A 17,523-nucleotide genomic window follows, 5' to 3' on the forward strand; every position below is an offset into this window, starting at 1 on the left:
AGGTGGGGAGAAGACAAAAGGTCTCTTCCCCTCCACACCTGTCCACCCCGGATGCAGCAACCCAGTGCAATCACAAGCCCTGGGCTGCTTGAGCATAAGGATGGCATGAGGCTTGCACCTACTGTGTCACTAGTCTCTCCAGAGGGGGTGGGGAGAGCAGGTCCAGGCCCTGCCTTACTTCCACACCATCCACCAGTCCTAGCCAGGGGCTGGAAATAGAGCATGCTGCATCCTAACACAGGATGGCGTGGTGGCCAAGCTCCCTCCGTATTCAAGAGACATTGTGCCTGCCTGATTCTCCTGGGATGACCCTGGTGCAGGGTAGTGCTTTAAAGGTCCAACTGAGCATTTATAATCCACCTGTGAATCTCCATTGTATCCTGTTATGAATCCACATACAATATAAGAATTGCCATGCTTTGTCCTGACTTCACAAATTAATCTTCATGTTGCATCTCACTCCTTAAAAGCTGTTACTTTTATTGATGTCAGTGGTTGAATCTTAAATACAAGAGTTTCCATACACTGAATCAGCTAGGCTTGTGGAGTCAGGAAGAGTGACTATCAAGCACACACTTTCATTCACAGTTGCACACACGAGCCATGTCTGCCTTGCAGTTCGTGATAATATGCACCACACTTTGACAGTGGGTTATGAAACTTCGTCGTAGGATCTCAAGTAGGCTGGCTTGGAAAGCTTCCTCAGCTTTTCTTGGTTTCGAAATGTACGACCACGTTGTGGGGCGAGACCCAGAGGAGGCAGATGAATCTACACACACAAAAATAAAGCTAAACGTTCTTGTGCAGGCTGATAAACTGAAACCCCACTCAGAGATCAGGAGACATTCTGATAGCGGGACTCTTGCAGTGTTTTCACTCACACTTGGAAACCATTTCCTCCCATGTTGGAGAGAACAGATACCTAACCACCAGGTTATTTACTTATATTTCTATCAGAGCCTATTTCCCAGTTGATTACTATTACATTTAACTTTCAAGCCCTATGTGTTTGTTGTATGCATAGAGCCTTACCAAATTCATGGTCCATTTTGGTCAATTTCATGATCATAGGATTTTTTTAAAATAACAAATTTCATGATTTCAGCTATTTAAATCTGAAATTTCAGTGTTGTAATTGTAGGAATCCTGACCCAAAAAGGAGTTGAGGGGGTCGCAAGGTCATTGTAGGGGGGTATGTGGTACTGCTACCCTTCTGCGTTGCTGCTGGCAGCTGCGCTGCCTTCAGAGCTGGGCAGCTGGAGAGCGGCAGCTGCTGGCCAGGAGCCCAGCTTTGAAGGCAGAGCCACCGCCAGCAGCAGCGCAGAAGTAAGGATGGCCTGGGAGGATATTGCCACCCTTACTTCTGCGTTGCTGCCTGCAGAGTTGGACCCTCAGTCAGTAGCTGCCACTCTCTGGCTGCCCGGCTCTGAAGACAGAGCTGCTGCCAGTAGCAGCGTAGAAGTAAGGATGGGATGGGATGGTATTGCCACCCTTAATTATGCATTGCTGTGGGCAGGGTGCTCAGTGCCCAGCCAACAGCTGCCGTTTGCTGGCTACCCAGCTCTGAAGGCAGTGCAGAAGTAAGGGTGGCAATACCATGACCCCCCAATATAACCTTGTGATCCCCCTGCAACTCCCTTTTGGGTCAGGATCCCCAATTGGAGAAGCACTGGTCTCCCCCATGAAATCTACATAGTATAGGGTAAAAACCCACACAAGACCAGATTTCACAGGGGGAGACTAGATTTCATGGTCCGTGATGCATTTTTCATGGCTGAGAATTTGGTAGGGCCCTATGTATACAATAGCTAGGTACCCAGTCTAGTCCTTTAAATTATAACCTTTTGTCGCATTGTGTTTTATAGTTTCACATCAAATGATGATACATCATTTGCTGAAATAGTACTGAATAGGATATTCCAGTAAAATGGTTTTATAGGATCCAGATTTACAGTTTTATCAGAAGAGTTGGGACCAAAGTATAGGATCACAAACCAATAGAGAAGGAAGTACGATATATACCATAAATTATAAAGGTGGTTAAGTGGTTGTGTTTTGTTACTAACCACGTAGCAAACAACAAAGCAACCCCAAGCTGTACGTACTCCATCTACTACCTTATTGCTGATTCGGGTTTATAGTGATAATATACACCATATGAAAAGCCCAATTAGTCACTGAGTCTACAAACAGAGAAATGGGTGACAGTCTTTTAGTTTTGAAAGTCTTTGTACCTCAGAGGTAAATATAAAATTGTTAGTGGGAACCATATAGCTAATCCCCTGCCCCCACAATGATTGAAAGAGGTAGATGTAAATAGCCAAACGTTCCTGTCTGAGGATGAAAGACTTAAAGATAGCTATTAAAATGAAAATATTAGTAAAATCACTTAGTGAAGCAGCAATATTCTTAAAATTTATACACTCTTTAAAGATCCTCTAATCTATATGTATCAGAGCTTTTCTAGGGCTTGATCCTGCAAGGTGTTTGATCCCCTAGAGAATATAAATTTCAAAGCCCTCCCCAGGTTCAGATAAAAAGGGATATATTAGGGGATTATTAAATTGGATTATGATTTTCTTGAAAGGAAAGAGACCTATGAAGGTGAAATGTAATGAATTGGAATGGAGGGGAAGTCTCTCTGGATGACAAAGGAAAGGATGAAATAAATGAATGATACACAGAAAACACCATTGCACAGTGAAACAAAACACAGGACCCTGCTACAACTCCTTGTTTAAACAAGTCAACAAGCAACCTCAACGTTTAAACAAGTCACTTCCATTAATGTATGATTTCCAGAACAGCAGGAGGAGGGGTGGAAAAGGACCCACAGATACACCAGCCCTGCCTCCCAACAACCAGACTTGATCTAATATAACCAGGATTCAGAGTAGGCTACCAAAAAAACCCCCAAAACAACCCTATGATATTTACGCATTTGCTCAAAAGTTGACAGGCCAACTATTTCTAATCTTTCATCTGGAAAGATTTTTAACCACTAGATTTGTTAGACAGACAAGATGGGTGAGGTAATATCTTTGACTGGACCAACTTCTGTTGGTGAGAGAGACAAGCTTTCGAACCACACACAGCTCTTCCACTGGTCTGGGAAACAATGAGGGTCACAAGGTGGTCACAGATTATTTAGCGCACATTCTAAGGGACCATTCAAGGCAGAATGGCCTGTTAACACCTCTGCATTCATAAGACAAAAGGAAGTTAGTGGGTTACTGATTGTTGTAATAAGCCATAAATGCAGTGTCTCTATTCAGTCCATGATTTTTAGTGTCTAGCAGAGTTATGAATGTAACCTCCCAGGCTTGTCTTTTCCTTGTATTTAGTGGTGACACTCAAAGTACCTTTCCCAGATATGTAGATGAGCCCTCCATGGTTCCAATAAAAGATATTACCTCACCCACCTTCTCTCTAATGTCCTGGGACCGACATGGCTACAACTACACTGCATACACTAGATTTGTTGTCATTACCAGTTTATGAACACTCATCCAGAAGTCAAAACTGCCTTAACTAAAATATCCACTGCTTGCTGAATAAGGGACTAAATACACACTGTTGTAGACGTTGTCTGGATTCACACTCACAGGTCTTGGGTAGGGAATGTGATAGTGAAGTCCGATTTCTACTCTTGCCTTGCATTCTTCTATACACTGTTTAATCAGCTCTGGATCTGTTAGCTAATCAAACAAATAAATGTAAAAAGGGAAAGTGTAGAAATTAGTACTTGTGAATTAGAATCATGCACATCTACATGATTTACTTTTTTGTTTTGTTTTGTTTTTATTTTTAAAAGTAGGACATTGATTTCCTTGTCCCTAGAAATATAGCTAGAATGATTCTCCAGTTCATTGCCATGTCATACTAGTCCCAGAGATCATGGGACAATCCCAACACTTTGGGAAAGCCTGTGCATGCATTTACTTATCTTTATGTCCAGAGAAGTCATTAAAGGTAAAATTCCCCTCAGATCCATCCAGCAGTTCTTGACTCATACGGCTGACAGCTAGGGGCCTCGAGGAGGAGCAGGATATCAGAGCTTAGATTTACTGTGAGGGTCTGAGGAGATTTTTACTCTAACATGTTAAGTATCATCTGTAAAAAGAAGATGCACGTGTACATCAATGCACTTATGGAAAGAACACTAGTGGTCAAAAATAAATTGAGCCATTTACATATCTCTATATAGGAGCTGGAGAAAAATATAAAACATTTAGGGCCATGGCCTGCCATCATTCCATGCGTACAACTCCTTCTGAAGCCAATAAAGGTGTGTGTAAAAAGTTCAGTGGTAAAATATAGTCCTAAACAAGATCTAGAAAGTGAATGCAAGTGGTATCAATTCCCATATAACAATGGGACTCTAATATGATGAAGGCGAAAAAGCATCAGTTCTAACCATTGAAGTCCACATGTTTGTGCTCTCTGTATAAGGAAGGAGAGGTTTTAAATTCCAAATACTGTATTACTTAAAAACTTTGTGCACACTTTCTATAGGAAAAAAAACCTTTTAAAGAAAGTGCCAATAATTACTGTATGATCAGCAAAATCAGCAGGTGAAGGCGCTACGGAATTCTGCCTGCCAGCAGTTCAGAAAGCTAGACAAAAGCATCAGGAAAGATCCAAAGCTGCTTCAGACAACAATTCCACAGGCAGTATACTTGCAGATAACTTTTTTCCTCCTCCTTGGCAATTTCTTGTAAGGTCTCTAGACCTTTCTAACCTCCTAAAGTAACTAATGAAGAAAACTAGAAGGATTCAAGATTTCTTCTTTGGGGAGGTTTGAATTAGATCTTGCATGATGAAATTCAACAAAGACGAGTGCAAAGTACTCCACTTAAGAAGGCAAAATCAAATGCACAGCTACAAAATGGAGAATACTGGCTAAGCAGCAGTACTGCAAAAGAGGATCTGGGGGTTATAGAAGATCACAAATTGCATATAAGCCAACAGTGCAAAAAAGGCTAATATCATTCTGGTTGTATTAACTGGAGTGCCATATGTAAGACATAGGAGGTAACTGTTCTGCTTGGCACTCGTGTGGCCTCAGATGGAGAACTGTGTTGAGTTTAGGGTACCACAGTTTAGGAAAGATGTGGACAAACTGGAGAGTGCAGAGGAGAGCTACAAAAAAGTTAAAAGGTTTAGAAAAACCTCATCTACAAGGAAAGGTTTAAAAAAAACCTGGGTATGTTTCGTCTTGATAGAAGATCAGGTTAGACAAACACCTGACAGGGATGGTCTAGGTGTGCATCAACTCCTGCTGGGGGCTCGACTCGATGACCTCTCAAGGCCCTTGTGATGGATATTGCCACTGCATGCAATATCGAAGGGAACATATTGTATTAAGTTGTTGGGGGGAAGGTTACCACAGCTCCTCCAAGAAATAAAAATGGGGGTGGGGGGATTAAGGTGCATCACTCAGGCTGTAAATATCTCCAGAGGTACCACCCTTGGGGAGGCTTGCACTTACTGGTTCAGACGGGGTTTTCAGAGACCAGCAGACAAAGGCCTTTTTGTATAAAAAGCCTGAGTATAAACGGACACTGGACCTTTTGATTCAGTAAGTGGACAGGACCCCGTGTCAAGGGGGGTTCCCAGCCCTTACAGAAGGGTTGGAAGGATTGACTGACTTACCAGGACCCCATAAGACTGATGGGTGAGCTCTGGTAAGCTTTTAGCATGTGTATAGGAACTAGGTTTTTATATGTTCTCTTTGCCTGATAGGTGACTGCTGGGAGCTTAGGTGGGTGTCCTTAAGGAGGACCAGGCCAGGGGTCAAAAGGTGCAGTTAACCCTGAATCTGCAACAGTCCTTCCAGCCCTACATTTCTATAAATTTCCAAACTGGAGACCGTTTTGGGAACTCAACTCTCTTGTAAACATTTTTCCAACCATTGAAACAAAACAGGGTGCAAAGAATGAATCACAGACTAACTCTGAAAGCCAGACAGAGATGCACTTACATCTTTGTTTTTTTGGAATAAGGTTTTGGCTTCATTTATAATGTACTGTTTCTCTTTAATACTGTCTTCCATCTGTCCTGATGCAGACTGCCATTTTTTGGCTATTCTGAATATCCTGCGGTAAAGGCCAAGAACTTCTTGTCGTGCAACTGATGTCATCTTAAGAAAAAAACAGAAAAGAAACATATGCATAAACATTTGGGTTTATAAAAGGCCACCAAACATATGTATATCTTTCACACAATCTTTAATTAGTTTTACAAATATTTCCTCTCTCTCTGAGATCTGCTGAGTAATGTGAAAGGAAGTGGAATAGCTGTAAACAATGGTTACCTGCCAACCCTTGGGAACATTCACACTCTATATAAGAAAGGAAAAATGCCTACTCTCTAATGTCCCAATCCAGCAGAGCATTGAAACGTACTTAAGCCTGTCCCTATTCAGCAAAGAGCTTAAGCACATGCTTAACTCCCACTGACATCAACAGGATTTATACATGTGCTTAAAGTTAAGCACTTGCCTATGTGCTTTGCTAAATCAGGGTTTTGGATCCAGGACACCTGGGTTCTATTCTTGGGTCTTACTTTGGACAAGTCACTTAAACAAGTCTCATCTAAGTCCTCTCTGTAAAATGGGTATAATAATGCTTACCCACCTTTGCAAAGCATTTTGAGACTACAAATGAAAAAGCACTGATGTTGTGGAAGGCAAGATGTTTCTCACGTGTTCATAACACCATTTCTGATGATGTATTCCAATGTGGCAATAATTAGATTAAAGATAACAGAGGTAGCATGGCGTGAGCACTGGACTAGAAGCTAGAAATTTCTGAGTTCTAATCCTGGCTCTGCCACGTCTGCCTCTGTGGACTCTGACAAGTCAATTATGACCTGATTGTCAAATGGCTAAGCAGCCATGCTGCCCATTGAACTGAACAGAATATGCAGCTACTCAGGACTTTTAGAAATCAGGGCTGAATTCCTAGCCCCGCTGAGGTCAATGGGAGTTTTGCCACTGACTTGAACAGAGCCAACATTTCACCCACGCCAATAACCTCCAAATCCACTGCTGATCAGATCTTCAGGAATAAGACTTCAGCTTCAGGAATTCCAAAACTCTGAGTTGCAAAACTGTCAAAGATACTTTAGTGTCCAAAAATGTAAAATGCTGCAACATGATGAAATGAGTATGTGAAAGCAAAGGCTTATGATGAATACATGGAAAAACCACTATCAGTGGGGAGACATTAACTGTCAGCATCTCGGGATACATTTGATGACCAGGTAGCTCTGTGACTGACTCTACCCTGAAGTTGGAGACCTACACTCTGGTGAGTATGTTCCCACCATGTGTGACAATGACTGGTATTTTGGAGAGCAGGAGGATATTCTGAATTACTTTAACTTGCCCATGAGATCTGAAGTGGTTGAGCTCCCCACATGAATATTAGCTACACTGTCAACTAGCTTTTATCAACAATTTTCCAGTGTAACCAAACTGTGCCCTCAAACATGCACTTACTGAGCTCTCTCTCACTGAAATCAATGGGTGCTACACACATTAATCTGAAAGCAGAATTTCACCCTCGGATACTGTTGCCCAGTGCCTTGTCTTTTTATGCTAACAATTTCTGTGAACTAAAGACTAACTTTTTTGTTTCATGACTTGTCGGGTATTCTCAGGAATACAGACATAATGGTGTCTTTCTATGTTCCTCCTCTTACTAGAGACTATTTTTTTTTGAAGGAATGGATGTAAAATGTTTAACTAGTCATTTTCTCTTTGATTAGAGAGAAAAATGATTCTTTTTGCACAACTAAGTTTTTCATAGAACGTCTCGCTAAATATGTTTATGCTAATGCTAGAAAACAAGAACACAGATAATATAGGCCTCAGTTCTGCAAACACTTGCATACATGCTTAGCTTTATGCACATAAATAGTTCCCTTTCAGTTAATGGAAGCACTGATGGTGTCCCTAGCCTCCGTTTGCCAGAAACTGGGAATGGGCAACAGGGAATGGAGCTCTGGATGATTACCTGTTCTGTTTGTTCCCTCTGGGGCACCTGGCATTGGCCACTGTTGGAAGACCGGACACTTGGGTAGATGGACCTTTGGGTCTGACCCAGTATGGCCATTCTTATACTGTAGTTTGTATTAGTTTACATAGGACATGAAAAGACCCGTTACCGTAGTGCATTAAGGCAATGCAGAGCCATAGGCTTATCCCAGCTGGGAGCCCCTGTGCTGTGGCCCCATGGCTTCATCTCTGCTTGTAGGTAGCTGAAGGGCCACCCATGCAAGAGCTATTGGCAGGCTGTGGAGGCCTATCATTGTATTGGATACACTCTGATCAGGTTGTCAGAGGTTATCTTTGTTAGCATGAGGGCTAGAAACATACTTGGGGGCAAAGGGAGGGCAGGAATGAGGAGGGAGAAGTTGTCTAATTTCATCATGTGACTCCAGAAGCTGGGACCCTAGGCATATACCTTTAATACATATGCTATAAGCTGGCCCTACCAGCTATTTTTTTGCACACTGTAGTTTTGGTTTTAGTGTACTCCCAAGTTTGGAAATCTCTTAGCTGTTTACAAACTAATTTCTCTTTCCACTGATTCTAACTTTTTTCATTTAACAAACAATGAATTTTTTCTCTTTTCTGTTTCACATGGAGTTGGAGTTAACACTATTCTACTTATTTCCTTGTTTATGCATTGTCGGAGTAGAAGTAGGCTGTCGTGTTAACATATGCAATGAAGAAGGCAGAGGAAGGTAGTAATATAAAAGTGTCCTGTAAAAGTCACTGGCCAGATTTGCAAAAATGGTCATTAACCAGCAGCTCCCACTGTTAATCTTAAGGAACAGTTTCTAACAGTTAACAGCCAGATTGTACCCAGCTCCTGCAGAGATACACAAAATAGGAAGTTGATACTGTACAAGGAAGCCCCTCCCACTTCCCAGAGCAGTTATAAGAACAAATACACCAAAATCCAAACTATGGCTGGATTCTGATTTGAGTAACACCAATGTAAATCTGAAGTAACTCAATGATGGCAAGGGTTAATCTCAATGTACACCACTGTAAATCATCCCAGAATCTAGCCTCAGGTGTAAGAGGGTCCAACCCTTATGAAAGTCTCATAATGATGGGTGTAATTTGGTCAAAAACTAAGAGCGAGTGGTCAAGTAATGTAACTTGCACAGATCTAGGATTCAGTGGATGTGCAAAGTGCATTTGTTATACACTGAGTGGATACAGAGAAACAGCAGGAAAACCACTAACAGGAGAATGTAAGATAATTGTTTGTAGTGTTATAACCATGTTGGTCCCAGGATATTAGAGAGGCAAGGGGGGTGAGGTAATATCTTTTATTGGACCAACTTCTATTGGTAAGAGACAAGCTTTCCAGCTACACATAGCTGAGGATGAGCCTGTCTCTTTTACCAACAGAAGTTGGTCCAATAAAAGGTCATGTAACCTCTTACTCTGACTAGGTGGGTGCAGTAAGGGGACCCTACCTTATTTTACACTTCCTGTTAGTTGCTACTTAACTTCTACTTGTCTCCTTGGTGTGTAAGTCAGAAGTGTTTTGCACACCCACTGTATGCCAAGTGGGAGGAGGTAACACCACTGTACCACTAACACACCTTTTGTGATAGTTACAACCACTTTTTAACTTACACACCATTTACTTCTTTGCAGAATGTAGCCCATAAAGGATAACTACAGGCATGTGTTTTCAAAGTTTATGGCCCCTTGTTGTTTTGGCTGAACTTTATAATAGCAATACAAATCTCAGGTGATGTTCACAAAAAAAGAACCAGGAAAAGTGAGTGAGTGTGTGTGTGTGTGTGTGTGTGTGTGTGTGTAAAAAGCACTAATAAAATGTTGAGTTGCAGGCCAGACCTGATCTGATTCTGTGTCTTTGGAGATGCACCAAATATGTCAGCATGCAGTTTCAAGAAAGAGTTTGTTGGGTGCTGTGACTAGCAGTTTTGAAAACAACCTTGTAAGACAGAGATATTGGGCCATATCATGCCTGTGATCAGTATGCAAACTCCCATTGTTATCAGCGGGCAGATCAGGCACATGAGATGGTCCATTGTATCCAAAACTGCAAAGAAACCTTGAGTAGTTAATGAATTACTGCATGCTGAAAATGTAAACTTTGTTGTTGACAATTAAAACAAAGAATCTTGTAGATCTTAAAACCTAAGAATAGATCTTTCAAAAACAAATACAGATTCCTTTGAGGGTTTAGTACAGTTGACCCTAAGTTACAAAATTAAATAATACAGTGAAATCTTCAAAGTTTTGCCATGTGTAGAATGCCATGGAATTTAGATGAAGTGTTGTATATAAATACATGTAAAAACCCTGTCCTTGAATTGCCCCTATTGCATAGAGCCTGAGCCACACTAGGGGCTAGGGAAGAGGTGCAGGGATGACTGAGGCCTCTCAGATGCAAGCAGCCAAATTACAACTGCCTCCTGGGTAACATGCTTGGAGGGAGAAGATACTCTGCATCTTCCTACTCCCCACAATGCACCTGTGTTAAGACAGCCATAATTTAGCTGTACATCTGTTTACTTCTGTCCATCCTTATTAAGTCAAAGATCATCTACTGACTTTAAGTATCAAATCTGTATCAAATCCAGCATGTACCTAGGATTTTAAGAAAGGAAGGGTGTTAAGTAGTATTTTAATAGGAGGAAATAGAAACTTTAACAATGGATCTCTTCTACATCCTTTTTAACCTGGATGCTCATTAATATTGCACAAACGCTTGATTTGGTGCTGACACTATATTTGTTTGGGGAAAAAGTATAACTCTATAGGGAACAGTTTAAAACAGCAGCTTTGATATTGTCAAATATAATGTTTACATTGAAGAGCAGCATAGCTTCTCTTTCACATCATCAGCTATTTGACTGTTTGCTACTGGCAAGGAGTTCTGAAATTATTTAAATAAATTATTCAAGTCAAATAAATTATTTGACAGTCTATTGGATCAAAACTGATCAGATGTCTATAATGGAAATAAATAATTTATTTCAACATCCTATACAACATTGTTTCTATCCAGGTTGAATGTGATGGCTTCTTGTACCACTGTATTTTTAATACCACTCTTGGGCTACTGTTCATTTTAAAAAATGCAAGAACTGTGTATCAAGCTTTTTATTTTAGAGCTCAGTGATAACACTTAGCTAAGTGGTAACCCACAATTTCTCTCCAGCTGGTAGATGTGACATGCAATCATTCACTCCATTTCACAGCTATCCATGGTAACAAAGTCACTAAAACAAATTCATCCCTGGTCTAAGTGTATTGAAGTAAAGCCCCTGGATTTACAAAAGTGTTGAATTGGCTCATAATTTCCATAAGGGACAACAGCTGTAACAGTTAGCTCCTGTAAGTCTGTGAGAAGAGGAGAAATCAAGGATTCTTGGGATGACTGAGAAGATGGCATTCCCCAATAATGTTAATCTCAGAATCCAGCATTCACGTCCTATCTTTCTTCTCCAAAAAAATCAAACTGATTTAAGATTCTCCCATCTAATCTTTTGCATTACAAACATTGTAGGATAGCCACACTGTAAATGGCTGCATCAGCTGGGTAAAAACAATGCATTCAGCTGGCAACTCAGATGGGTTTTCACTTTTGAAATGTCTCACTCCTTCAATTTTTTTTATTTTCATCCAATCTCCAAATTTACAGCAAAATTCAAAGCCACCAAGTTCTACCTAGTGCTGGGTGAAAGCCAAACAAAACCAGAGGCCTAAATCCACCCCTATTGTAACCCCATTTACTTTATCAATGGTATAACCCTGTTGACTTCAGTGGGGTTACTCTTGAATTTGACCCAAAAGTTTGTCATGGTTTCCATCTACAATAATACATTTGTGTATTTTTTTTGGTGTGAAAATAGCTTAAGTAACCAGTTTGTAATGAAAACTGGAACATGGGCAGTTTTGCCTGGTTTTGAATTCTGTTATAGAAGTTTCAGCTTTAAAACAGATGTGACCCAAGTATTACTCAACACTTCTGAGTCAGTCAGACTCTCTGCACTTGGAACTCCCATTGACTTTAGTGGTAATTCTAAAGGAGGAAGTGAAGGGGGCGGGGGCCACATGTACTATTGAGCCCTTCAAGATCAAACTTTGGTTGCTTTAAACTTTCACTAAGTATTGAATAATCCCTTGACCAGAAAGCATAAGGAACACTGAAAGCAAGAAGAATGCAACTCAAATAGTAAATCAATGGCCTAGATTTTATCACTGGCTTTCTACATAAATTCATCCAAATGGAAAGAACCAAGAATTGATTCTCCAAAACATGTAGCAGAAGCCACACTACAATAGAGCACTGATGTCTTCCTAGGAATTATGACGTGATTGGAATAACAAAGACTTGGTGGGATAACTCACATGACTGGAGTACTGTCATGGATGGATATAAACTGTTCAGGAAGGAGAGGCAGGGCAGAAAAGGTGGGGGAGTTGCACTGTATGTAAGGGAGCAGTATGACTGCTCAGAGCTCCGGTATGAAACTGCAGAAAAACCTGAGTCTCTGGATTAAGATTAGAAGCGTGAGCAACAAGGGTGATGTCATGGTGGGAGTCTACTATACACCACCGACCCAGGGGGATGAGGTGGACGAGGCTTTCTTCCTGCAACTCACGGAAGTTACTAGATCGCAGGCCCTGGTTCTCATGGGAGACTTCAATCACCCTGATATCTGCTGGGAGAGCAATAGAGCAGTGCACAGACAATCCAGGAAGTTTTTGGAAAGTGTAGGGGACAATTTCCTGGTGCAAGTGGTGGAGAAACCAAAAAGGGGCAGAGCTCTTCTTGACCTGCTGCTCACAAACCGTGAAGAATTAGTGGGGGAAGCAAATGTGGATGGGAACCTGGGAGGCAGTGACCATGAGATAGTCGAGTTCAGGATCCTGACACAGGGAAGAAAGGAGACCAGCAGAATACAGACCCTGGACTTCAGAAAAGCAGACTTTGACTCCCTCAGGGAACTGATGGGCAGGATCCCCTGGGAGAATAACATGAGGGGGAAAGGAGTCCAGGAGAGCTGGATGTATTTTAAAGAATCCTTATTGAGGTTACAGGGACAAACCATCCCAATGTGTAGAAAGAATAGTAAATATGGCAAGCAACCAGCTTGGCTTAACAGTGAAAACCTTGCTGATCTTAAACACAAAAAAGAAGCTTTCAAGAAGTGGAAGATTGGACAAATAACCAGGGAAAAGTATGAAAATATTGCTCGGGCATGCAGGAGTGAAATCAGGAAGGCCAAATCACACCTGGAGTTGCAGCTAGCAAGAGATGTTAAGAGTAACAAGAAGGGTTTCTTCAGGTATGTCAGCAACAAGAAGAAAGTCAAGGAAAGTGTGGGCCCCTTACTGAATGAGGGAGGCAACCTAGTGACAGAGGATGTGGAAAAAGCTAACGTACTCAATGCTTTTTTTGCCTCTGTCTTCACAAACAAGGTCAGCTCCCAGACTGCTGTGCTGGGCAGCACAGCATGGGGAAGAGGTGACCAGCCCTCTGTGGAGAAAGAAGTGGTTCGGGACCATTTAGAAAAGCTGGACGAGCACAAGCCCATGGGGCCGGATGCACTGCATCCGAGAGAGCTAAAGGAGTTGGCGGATGTGATTGCAGAGCCATTGGCCGTTATCTTTGAAAACTCATGGCGATCGGGGGAAGTCCCAGACGACTGGAAAAGGCTAATGTAGTGCCCATCTTTAAAAAGGGAAGAAGGAGGATCCAGGGAACTACAGACCAGTCAGCCTCACCTCAGTCCCTGGAAAAATCATGGAGCAAGTCCTCAAGGAATCAATCCTGAAGCACTGAGAGGAGAGGAAAGTGATCAGGAACAGTAAACAAGGATTCACCAAGGGCAAATCATGCCTGACTAATCTAATTACCTTCTATGACGAGATAACTGGCTCTGTGGATGAGGGGAAAGCAGTGGACGTGTTGTTCCTTGACTTTAGCAAAACTTTTGACACGGTCTCCCACAGTATTCTTGCCAGTAAGTTAAAGAAGTTCAATAAGGTGTTCAAAAAGAAGTTCAATAAGGACTATAAGGTGGCTAGAAAGTTGGCTAGACTGTCGGGCTCAACAGGTAGTGATCAATGGCTCCATGTCTAGTTGGCAGCTGGTATCAAGTGGAGTGCCCCAAGGGTCAGTTCTCAGGCTGGTTTTGTTCAATATCTTCATAAATGATCTGGAGGATGGTGTGGATTGCACCCTCAGCAAGTTTGCAGATGACACTAAACTGGGAGGAGAAGTAGATACGCTGGAGGGCAGGGATAGGATACAGAGGGCCCTAGACAAATTAGAGGATTGGGCCAAAAGTAATCTGATGAGGTTCAACAAGGACAAGTGCAGAGTCCTGCACTTAGGACAGAAGAATCCCATGCACCACTACAGCCTAGGGACCGAATGGCACGGCAGCAGTTCTGCAGAAAAGGACCTAGGGGTGACAGTGGACAAGAAGCTGGATATGAGTCAACAGTGTGCCCTTGTTGCCAAGAAGGCCAATGGCATTTTGGGATGTATAAGTAGGGGCATTGCCAGCAGATTGAGGGACGTGATCGTTCCCCTCTATTCGACATCGGTGAGGCCTCATCTGGAGTACTGTATCCAGTTTTGGGCCCCACACTATAAGAAAGGATGTAGAAAAATTGGAAAACGTCCAGCGGAGGGCAACAAAAATGATTAGGGGTCTGGAGCACATGCCTTATGAGGAGAGGCTGAGGGAACTGGGATTGTTTAGTCTGCGGAAGAGAAGAATGAGGGGGGGATTTGATAGCTGCTTTCAACTACCTGAAAGGGGGTTCCAAAGAGGATGGATCTAGACTGTTCTCAGTGGTAGCAGATGACAGAACGAGGAGTAATGGTCTAAAGTTGCAGTGGGGGAGGTTTAGATTGGATATTAGGAAAAACTTTTTCACTAGGAGGGTGGTGAAACACTGGAATGTGTTACATAGGGAGGTGGTGGAATCTCCTTCCTTAGAAGTTTTTAAGGTCAGACTTGACAAAGCTCTGGCTGGGATGATTTTATTGGGGATTGGTCCTGCTTTGAGCAGGGGGTTGGACTAGATGACCTCCTGAGGTCCCTTCCAACCCTGATATTCTATGATTCTATGCAGCACTACATGTGACTAAATGGAAAAGATCTAGTCCAGGACTAATCCTATAAAGTCAAATAGTTTTGAGTTTGCCAGTTCAGGATTGTTAATGGTTTGTCCAGTCTAACTAGCACATGTGGATCTTGCGTCCTACCTACCCTGTATTTTCTAATAAAAGTGAAACACTGAAGAGAGAAATCATTCAGGTTATTATAGGGGAAGGAATTTTATTGCTTCAAATATTTTTAAACCTCTCCTGACACTGAAAACACACAGTGGTCATAAGCAGTCAAGGGCAATACTGATTTTAACTTTGCTACCAATTCAAAAATGGCATGGGCTTGTTTTCCTGGCTTTTAATGTCTTTTTTCCCCCCTCCTACCTTGTTTGGTTCTTAATCGTTATCACAATCCGAGAAGAGAGCTTTAATGCTGTGTGGCAAATTTAGACCATGGAATAAAATCTCAAGTATCCTTGTACGACCTTACTTATATAATAGAGGCATATAAAATATGAGACTGTGAACATGAAGTAAAGTATAGATTTATGCACCTTATTTGCTTCTTGGCTCTAAGCTGAAGGCAACTGAATGCATGAAGAGAAATAAGTAGATTTCCTAAAACTGGAACAGTTCCCAAACACAAGAATAGGTATAAATAATAATGCCATAATGATTCTGACTTTTTTTAAATTCTGTGGCTCCTTTACAAGTGAGCTTCTTACATGCACTACCATCCCTTCCATCCTCCACTGCTTGGTTCTCAAAACGTTTCCAAGATGTGCTCTGCAGACTACTGTTGGCTCCTGGGCCACGATAAGAGAACCACAGCACTAGAGAATGTTTTAAAAGCTTAAATATATGCATTTAGTTTTAATGTTTAAAAAAAAATGTCCTCACTTTCATTTATACTGAACTCATCAGAGCTGGCCCAATAACTAGTTCTTGGGACCCTCAATAGAAGTAGGACTTCAAGTGGGTGTAGTTTCATCCACACGTGGAGGTTGCAACAACCTTTGTTTGCAGGGAATCTGCTAGCCTTATGGGCCCCAACCTGGAGAAAACAGGAAAAGGAGGCCCTGCACAGGGACACTCCACTGGTGCAAGCAGTGAGGTCCAAAGTGCAGAACCATGAGCCCTTGGGCTGGGGATGAGATGAGGAATCCCCATTGTGATGTTTGCAGGAAGCCAGCTCTTGGATGCAAGAGCCCCTGCTTCTCTATGATTGGAGTCTCTGTAGGCACCAGGGGTACCCATTACCCTGGCTGCACAGAGACCCGTAGGCAGGTGAAGGCCTACTTTGCTATGACAGGAGGTAATCTGAGTAGGGTTGCCAACTTTGGTTGGACAAATTCCTGGAGATTTCATCACATGACATAATCTTTCATTTAAAATTAATGTTTAATTGCTGGAGACTCCCGGACAATCCTGGGGGGTTGGCAACCCTACATTTGAGCGAGTGGCATTGGACCTGGTGCACCTGGGCACGGCAGTGCTCAGACCTGGCTGGGCTCCAGTTCTGCCAGGACTGAGGGGCAGTCGGGCCAAAGTGGCTGCCCTGGGCAGCTGCCCAGCTTGCCTGGAGCTAGAGAGGCCACTGGGTGCAGGAGAGCATGGGCGTCTTTACACCAGGGGTTCTCAACCTTTTTGTTTCTGAGTCCCACTCACCCCCAACATGCTATAAAAACTCCATGGCCCAGCTGTGCCCCAACAACTGGTTTTCTGCATTAGGGGGTAGCGATCAGGGCAGCTGCCTGGGGCCCCAGACCCAGGCTTTACCTTCAGCCCCGGGGGGAGGGCTCAGGGACCCGGGCTTCAGCTTTCTGCCCTGAGCCCCAGCGCGGCGAACACAGGCCCTGCTTGGCGGCCCCTCAGGGGGGCCCGGAGCCCTGGCTGAGACCCGCGGGGCCTTGCTGTGATACTAGCAGAGGCAGCGCCCCCAGCCCCCTTCTCCTGCTCTGGGCCAGTCCGCAGGGAGCCGTCCCAGGGGCCCCCTCAGCGCCCCCGGGCGGAGAGGACAGCACCCCACGCGTTACTCTCCCGGGCGCCTTCAAGGCTGGACTGTACCAATGTAACAGGCTGGGGGGAGGAGAGTTGGCAACACCAGTCCACAGAATACCAGTTTAGGCCTTCTCTTCATCCCCGCATCGATCTCTTTCCCCTCCAACTTCCCTTCATTCTTTACCTTCAGGACTAAGCACCCTCTCGCCCTCCTCCACACAATTCCCCCCTTCCTCACGCAGTGGTTCACTCCAGCCTAGAATCCCCACTCACCACGGCCGGGGTGGGGTAGGTTTCTTGCCCTCTCTTTCCCTCACTGTACGTGCAGCGTCGGGACGCTCTGCTGCGTACTGCCGCCACACGCAACCAGCTGACGCTTCACCCCCGG

General features: G+C 43.2%; 1 protein-coding gene across 7 annotated transcripts; it reads right to left on the minus strand.

The window, feature by feature from the left end:
* Positions 1-456: 456 nt before the first annotated feature.
* On the minus strand, positions 457-17,487 carry LYRM1 (LYR motif containing 1). 7 transcript variants are annotated; one of them, XM_077828574.1, is made up of 5 exons: positions 17,409-17,460; positions 15,689-15,758; positions 5,984-6,142; positions 3,575-3,698; positions 457-769 (listed from the first exon to the last, which is right to left on the minus strand). In XM_077828574.1, the coding sequence occupies exons 3-5, from the start codon at positions 6,140-6,142 to the stop codon at positions 579-581; spliced, it is 474 nt and encodes a 157-aa protein (XP_077684700.1). In that variant the 5' UTR covers positions 15,689-15,758; positions 17,409-17,460; the 3' UTR covers positions 457-578. The 7 variants fall into 7 exon arrangements, with proteins under 7 accessions (XP_077684700.1, XP_077684703.1, XP_077684699.1 ...); XM_077828577.1 differs by lacking the exon at positions 17,409-17,460 and adding an exon at positions 16,914-17,201; XM_077828573.1 differs by lacking the exon at positions 15,689-15,758 and having other exon boundaries at positions 17,409-17,487.
* Positions 17,488-17,523: the final 36 nt, after the last annotated feature.

The sequence above is a fragment of the Eretmochelys imbricata genome, chromosome 10 (assembly GCF_965152235.1).
Source record: "Eretmochelys imbricata isolate rEreImb1 chromosome 10, rEreImb1.hap1, whole genome shotgun sequence".
Taxonomy (NCBI): Eukaryota; Metazoa; Chordata; order Testudines; family Cheloniidae; genus Eretmochelys; species Eretmochelys imbricata.